Raw genomic sequence first — 7,101 nt, 5'->3', positions numbered from 1 at the left:
TACCACAGATAATAGTATGTCTCATTGCATCAATGCAAAAGTACTATTCGCAGCTATATCAGATATCAATCTTCTACAATGGCAGCTGCCATAGGATTCAACACTTCCATTTTGTGTGCAGTTTATACCAACAAAAGGAACATCAAACCATTCCATTTCTAACATCCCACTTAGAAAATCAAACCTAGTTCAACCACTTATGCCTACAAGGAGAAAACCATACAACCTATTTGTGGTTCCACCAAGCAGTCCTACCTCCGACACTAGTTCACTTTCTCCTGCAGCTCGAACGATCATGGAGTTCTACTCTTCCATTAATCAAAAGAACTTGACGAAACTGGAAGCGTTGATAGCTGATGATTGTTGCTTCCAGGACTATTTTTTTCCCTAAACCGTTCCAAGGGAAAAAGGTCTCTTCTGTTTTCCTATAAGACATAGCGCGACTTCTTCATTTCTTCCTAACCACTTTTCTCTTGCATGCTGAATTCAGGAAGTGATGCATTTCCTCGAACAACTTACCACGTGCATGGGCGATCACAGAAACATGAGATTTACCGTTGAGCTTGTATGCGAAGGGAACGACTATATAGTTGCTTTCAATTGGCACTTGGGTATCTTTTCTAATCTGTTCATTCATTATTGTTTAGTGATGCTTATCAAGTCCCAAACATTTTTCAATCTGATTGCAGATTGGAAAAAGATAGAGGTCCATTTTACTAGAGGAAGCAGCTGTTTCTCACTATCAGTGAATGATGATAAACTACTTATCAAGTATCTTAGCTCAATTCTTTACCATCTCCTTTATAATGTTATCAGAGAAACATAAATAACATTTTTCATAAACACTTGCAGGAAAGCTCAAGTTCTCATTGAATCACCTATCAAACTAAGAGTTGTGGCACTGGTACTAAAATCTATCTTTTTGAACAACATTTGTAAAACGAAGGAGTTAGCGTATTTGTCATTAGGCACTGTATAGTTTCTTCATTTCTCCATCGAGAGAACTACATCTTTTGTCCTTGAACATTGCACTAATATCATCCGCGGTCCCTATTCTTTAAAAATATCACCAGATATCTATGTCTATGGATATTGATATAGTACCGCCGGAAGGACTTTTGGACTATTTTGAGACTTTTTTGGGCCTTTGATATTTTTTTTACATAAAGGGCATTTTTGTACATTAATCATTAAGGAGAACTACATTTTTAGTCCCTAAACTCCTGCTAAAATTACCATCCCTATTTTTTAGAAATATCGCCACACATATGTGAACTTTAGTGTAATATCGCTAGAAGGATTTTTGCACATTTGGAAAAAAAAAATTCTTCCAAAATGGTTTCAGCCTTTAAAGGCTAGTTTTTCAAAAAACTGGATGTTCTTACCAAAAACATGTGGAAAGAATTGATGGATAATATCCTTTTAACACAGAGGTGTACATGTGACGATTGATTTCTTAGTTGTGAATGCTATTCACTGAAAATCAGGCTATATTCAAGAGTGTGACTTCAATATTCGATGCATTTCCAGCAGCTACAGAATGTAAGAAACCAATCCCATTTCAGAATCCTTATTCCTGAACACACAATACTAACACAACGTCGCCTGTTCGGTCATACAGTGTTACTAAAGAGTCCGCAAACTATGTTTCGCGTACTAATAAAGGCATACAGCATCGGCATACATCCTGTGATAAGCCCATTCCTAGCCTGGTACATCAAGCTACTGAATCTCACAGCTTGCATTCTAACCACTACTCTCAATATTCTTCATTACAGTAATCCACACCTGTTTCACCACCATCTACATTTCCTTGGTATTTTGGATCATATTCGCCTAACTATGATGAACCATTTTTATTCTATTTAAAAACACTGATTATCCCTCTATGTCCATGACATTAATTCATAGAAACTCAACTGTTCCATGTTCCAAGACTATTTTTATAGTTTACTCTAAAATTTCAAGGAAACCAAATAGCTAAAAATGAGTTCGAAAATGTGACTTTCCCATCATTTCACACAAACCAAACTCGTCCTAAGAAAAAAAAAATCCAACAAAAATAAGTTTTTAAAATTTTAAAATGCAAACAAAAGTGGACATGCAAAAGTTTGCTTAATAACAGCTCGGTTCCGATACTGGATCCTATAGGACACTTCCACTTCAGCACTTCGTGTTGAGATTGATCGATGATCAACAAGAAACGAGCAATAAAGATGACACACGGTTTACGTGGTTCTGCTTGTGTATGATGTAGACCACACCGTGCACGGTCTTAATTGATGTTATATTCTCATTCCGGGCTATCCGTCAATTAAAATCTTATTTTCCATTTTTAATAAGTTAACCTCATACTCCACTAAGTCATTATACTCACATTTTACTATTAAATTAAAATATAAAAAATGATCATATTCCATTAACCTTTTTATTAATTTTCTTGTTACAGTCAAACAATTTCTTAAATCCGTTCTGAGTTTAAACATATCTTTAAATAGCGGACAGAGAGTATAAATAACCTACGCAGTTATATAAAGAATGTCATGTACGTAACGGAATGTCTATAAGTTTTTATATAAGAGAAAAATAATTTTAGGTTTATGGTACACAGTTTGAGCAGGGTCAAGTCTATTCTTTAGGAATGTTGTACTTGATAAAGTCCAATGGGAAGACATGATACATTACTTTACAAAATGTGGCATTGTTCTTGCACATGATCATACACTCTTCACAATTAACATGTTTATATACTACTCACTTTCAAGATCTTTGAGATTTGTACATACATGGGAATCTGCCAAATCAAGATTCAAGTACATATTCAACTTCAAATGCATGTGTGTGCCTTACTTTCTCAGCTATATTAGGTCGAGGTCGTGGCATCCATTCATCCCGAAGCAGCTCAAAGCCGCATAGATTGGCAGTGAAGACACTTGAGCAGTGTCAAGGAAGTGAATCTTGTGACTTGGGTGTAGTGCCACCCTTGTGTAGACCAGCGTCGTCGTCCATGAAGAGGTTGACAATTTCTACCTTATGAGCATTCGAATCTTCATTCTGGACCCCTTTCAAAGAATCCAGCACTTCTTGCATCGAAGGTCTCATATCCTTCTCTTGCTGCAGACATCTGAAAGCCAATTCCGAAACCAGAGTAACCATCCTTCTCGCAGAACTATTCTTGTTGAATCCAAGACTTGAATCAACAAGTTCGTGCAATGTATGGTTTTGAATCTTGTTGACAGCCATGTTCGATAGATTGATGTCCTGGCGTTGCCTGTTGGTATCCACTGCCTGCAGTGATGATATAAGCTCAATTAGTACAACCCCAAAACTGTACACGTCGCTCTTTTCTGTGAGTTGGTAGCACTGGTAGTACTCAGGGTCGACATAACCGGGAGTCCCTTGTGGAGCAGTGGACACATGAGTTACGTTGCTTGGGAATAGCCTCGACAACCCAAAATCAGCAACTTTTACATGGAAATCATTGTCCAGAAGAATGTTGCTGGTTTTGACATCCCGGTGTATGCAATCTGATGTATGTAGATAAGATAGAGCATCAGCAGTTTCGACAGCGATTTGCAACCTAATAGGCCAAGACAGCAAGCCCGATTTGGCACGTTTTCCATGCAGATGATCCGCTACCGTCCCATTTGGTACATATTCATACACAAGCAGTAGCTCTTGGCTTCTCCTAGAGGTGCAACCATAGAGTGTCACAAGGTATTGATGCCTTAACCGCGCTAAAATCTCAACTTCATTGATGAACTGCTCTGTGCGCTTGTAATTGTTCTCGTATAAGCGCTTAACTGCAACTACACGACCGTCTGAAAGTAGCCCTGTTTGAAATGTTATTTTCAGCTCTTGTGCTCGAAAATGAGAAGACAAAATAATGAAATTTAACTATGTGGATGATGAAGGGGAGTGAGTATACGAACCATAATATACAGTACCAAATCCACCATCTCCAAGCTGTCTAGAAGGATCAAATTTGTTAGTGGCTTCTTCAAGTTCGGTGCAGCTGAAGACCTGCACCCCAAAATACGAACTTCCCCTACCAAAGTCCGACTTGGGAGATGGATATGACGGGATGCTATTACTCGAAAGGAGGCCTTTCGTGGAAGGGGAAGAAGTGACTTCCTTGGTTGCGGTTCGAGATGACAGCATCTGCTTCCTCTTTTGTCTGCAGTGGAAAGCCAACCATCCCAGGCCAACACCAGCAAGAACAGCCCCACCGATGAAAAGACCTGCAAATTAAGCTTCCTTTTTTTAGCATAATCATTTTGTGTGAAAGAACATATAGTATAGAGTTGGGATGGCATGGCACCTATAGTCCTTGCTGTATTTGTGTTTCCTGCATCAGCCAAGAAATCACAAAATATGAGTGTGTACCAACCCTTAGGATTATTATAAGCAAAACTAGGCCTACTTTCAAACATCCATAACACAACACAGAAAAATATAAACTTAAATAGCCTAACTACTCATACAACCAATAAGTTTATGATCTATTTCTATAGTAACACAGATAAATTAATTTTCAAAATTGGCATTTTTGTAAGCACAACAATAATGCAAGTAGAGACACAAATTTTATGCAACTAATGTTATCTACACGAATCAATGATATAATCTAACTACCTAAAAGAGCAACCATTCCAATTAATCACAAACAAAGAAGCAGAAGATAACACAAACATAATCACCCTTACACTAATGCTACAGGATATGATACTCAAAATCGGGTCGCTGCCCGATCCAGTGAAATTTTAACAAAAAGAAATGCTATTGTCTCGTGTGATATTCAATTCTGTGGTATTTTTTCCTGTTAAAAACTCTTGGTAACAGTAGATAACCCTCCCCTTATGAGGCCATTTAGGCATCGAGATAATTTTCATTGTTGCTGCATAACATTCTTATGATACAGTGTCTTGATGCATACATAAATTCATTTGGAATATATAGTTTTGTATAGAATGTGTACCATTTGTAGTCCTACTAAACAACATGAGGTAAATATATCTTTCCAATAAATTCCAAGATATTATAGTCAATTAAATTAGTTAACAAATAATTAACATATTTATGTGCAGATAATGCATAATTATAGCTTTACAAAATTAAAAAAAGTATATTACATTTTTAAATATTTTTTCTGTAAGACAACCAAGTAATAAAAGATAAATATGTATATGTTAGTGGTTATTTTTTGGCGTTTTTATTTATCCTTTCCATAAAGTTGCTTTGCTAGCTTTCCTCTCTATTCCACATAAAATTGTATGTTTTCCCCTCGCCATTAAATATTTCAAATTTGTTTTATCAATTTTCTATAAAAAATATTCCCTGTCACCCAACAATTATCTACTTAGAAGTGTAAAATAAAGTGAATTGAAAAAGTTAATAGAATATGACTCATATTTTTATGTATCAGTTTTATACTAAAATATGAGTTGAATATGTTATTGGAATGCAAGATTTATTTACCATTTATGATAAAAAGAGTAAAAGTGAACAATTAATGGGGGACAAATAAAAATAACAAATGTGGACAATTAATAAGGGATGAATGAAGTATTTCATTTCAATTTTATTTATACTTGAAAAATGAACCTTACATTAATTCAACTATTTTCATTATATTCACATTTTATTATAAAATCAATATATAAAAGTAAAATTTGCATTTCATTATTTTCCTCTAACTTTTCTTTACAAAATCAGACAGTTTTTCGAAATCCGAGCTAATAAATAATGATATATTTATTACTAAACAAAGGAGTGCAATATTGATCTAAACATAACAGTCCAGTTAATTACTAAATTTGACTAAATTGAAGGCACTTCTACATATATGAGTAGTAATAAAATAGTTGTATCTTTCCAACAAACTTCAAATTATGATTCAGATTGCAAAATTTGATGTTAATAGATGACAAATCTTTAAATTTAATGGTCCATATTATAATTTAGAGTTTGTAGAATATATAGAGCTTGCGCTTTGATTATATGCATAGCTAAATCTGTTTATATGAAATGCAATCATGTTAAAGTTAAAGTTAAAGTTAAAGTTAAAATTAAAATAATTAAAAAGTAGGCAGAGTAGTTGATACCCTTGGAAGTCGGGGGCGATGAAGTGGCGCAAGCATGAGAGATATAGGGCGGGTGAGGGCAATAGCACAGAGTCTTGTTCGCCGCCAAATCATAACCGCAGCGGCCTCCCGACGCCCTACACTCGCCGCAGCTCTGGCTCTCCATCTTCCACCTGATCTGGAAACCATGCTTCAGAGCTTCCCCCAATTCCTTCGCGTCCAGAGGCTTATCCACCGCCATCAAAGCCCCCGACACCACCACGCTAGCACCGCAAACCCCCACCGGAGGTGGAGGCACCACCCAAGGCGCCACATACGCGTCTCCTCCATCTCCGCCGCAAGCCACGCGCGTCATGTGCACAGCCTCAGGGTCGACGTCGAAGCGGCAGTCGTAGAAAAACGTGTAGTTCATGCAGGTGGCAGCGTAGTCGAACACCGAGTAGTCGAGGGTGGTGTTCGCCATCACGGCTGGGCAGGCGCTGCTCATCGTCTCCTCCCTCGCGATCCTCAGCGTCTCCTGATCCATTTCCAGCACGCGGTATGTCAGCCCCGCCATCTCCATCGTCGTCGCATTACTGCGCTCGTCGCACCTCAGGACTAAGCTGCGATGGCCGCAGTAGTCTGGATCGGTGGAGCCCCGGAAGGGGTAGCCGATGCCGGTGATATTGGCGCCGCAGCTGAAGGTGTTGCTGCATTTCCAGTACAGTTCGCTGTTGGATTCGCTTGATCCGATGGCGAATTTGATGAGGAGGAGGAGGAGGAGAAGGAATGTGTTTTGGGATTGTATTGGCATGGCAGGTGTGGGGGTAACGATGTGGTGTTGTATGAGGATATAATTAGGCAGTGGTTGGAGAGAATAAAAATATGGGGGAGGTTGGTGCATGATATTCACATAAAGGGCTATACTAATAGTTGGACTTTGAAAGTTTCTATGATTTCTGTCTATTTAATCTTGAGTGGGTAATTACATTTACATATATACTTCAGATTTTTAAAATGGTTCCACCTAACTCTGTAT

General features: G+C 37.7%; 1 protein-coding gene across 1 annotated transcript; it reads right to left on the bottom strand.

The window, feature by feature from the left end:
* Positions 1-2,678: 2,678 nt before the first annotated feature.
* Positions 2,679-6,894, bottom strand: LOC121757589 (LEAF RUST 10 DISEASE-RESISTANCE LOCUS RECEPTOR-LIKE PROTEIN KINASE-like 1.3). Its single transcript, XM_042153113.1, has 4 exons — positions 6,105-6,894; positions 4,322-4,348; positions 3,933-4,241; positions 2,679-3,833 (listed from the first exon to the last, which is right to left on the bottom strand). Exons 1-4 carry the CDS (start codon positions 6,874-6,876, stop codon positions 2,944-2,946), a joined length of 1,998 nt encoding a protein of 665 aa, XP_042009047.1. The 5' UTR covers positions 6,877-6,894; the 3' UTR covers positions 2,679-2,943.
* Positions 6,895-7,101: the final 207 nt, after the last annotated feature.

The sequence above is a fragment of the Salvia splendens genome, chromosome 12, assembly GCF_004379255.2.
Source record: "Salvia splendens isolate huo1 chromosome 12, SspV2, whole genome shotgun sequence".
Taxonomy (NCBI): Eukaryota; Viridiplantae; Streptophyta; class Magnoliopsida; order Lamiales; family Lamiaceae; genus Salvia; species Salvia splendens.
This window is presented reverse-complemented; position numbering and strand designations above follow the sequence as displayed.

What these genes read in the sequence shown, in the direction of transcription:
- LOC121757589 (XM_042153113.1), bottom strand. Translation starts at nt 6,876, where the DNA reads ATGCCAATACAATCCCAAAACACATTCCTTCTCCTCCTCCTCCTCCTC. An exon ending in AAATACAGCAAGGACTATAG is followed by an intron (nt 4,242 to 4,321) that starts GTGCCATGCCAT and finishes CTTAATTTGCAG; the next exon opens with GTCTTTTCATCGGTGGGGCT. An exon ending in ATTTGGTACTGTATATTATG is followed by an intron (nt 3,834 to 3,932) that starts GTTCGTATACTC and finishes CATTTCAAACAG; the next exon opens with GGCTACTTTCAGACGGTCGT.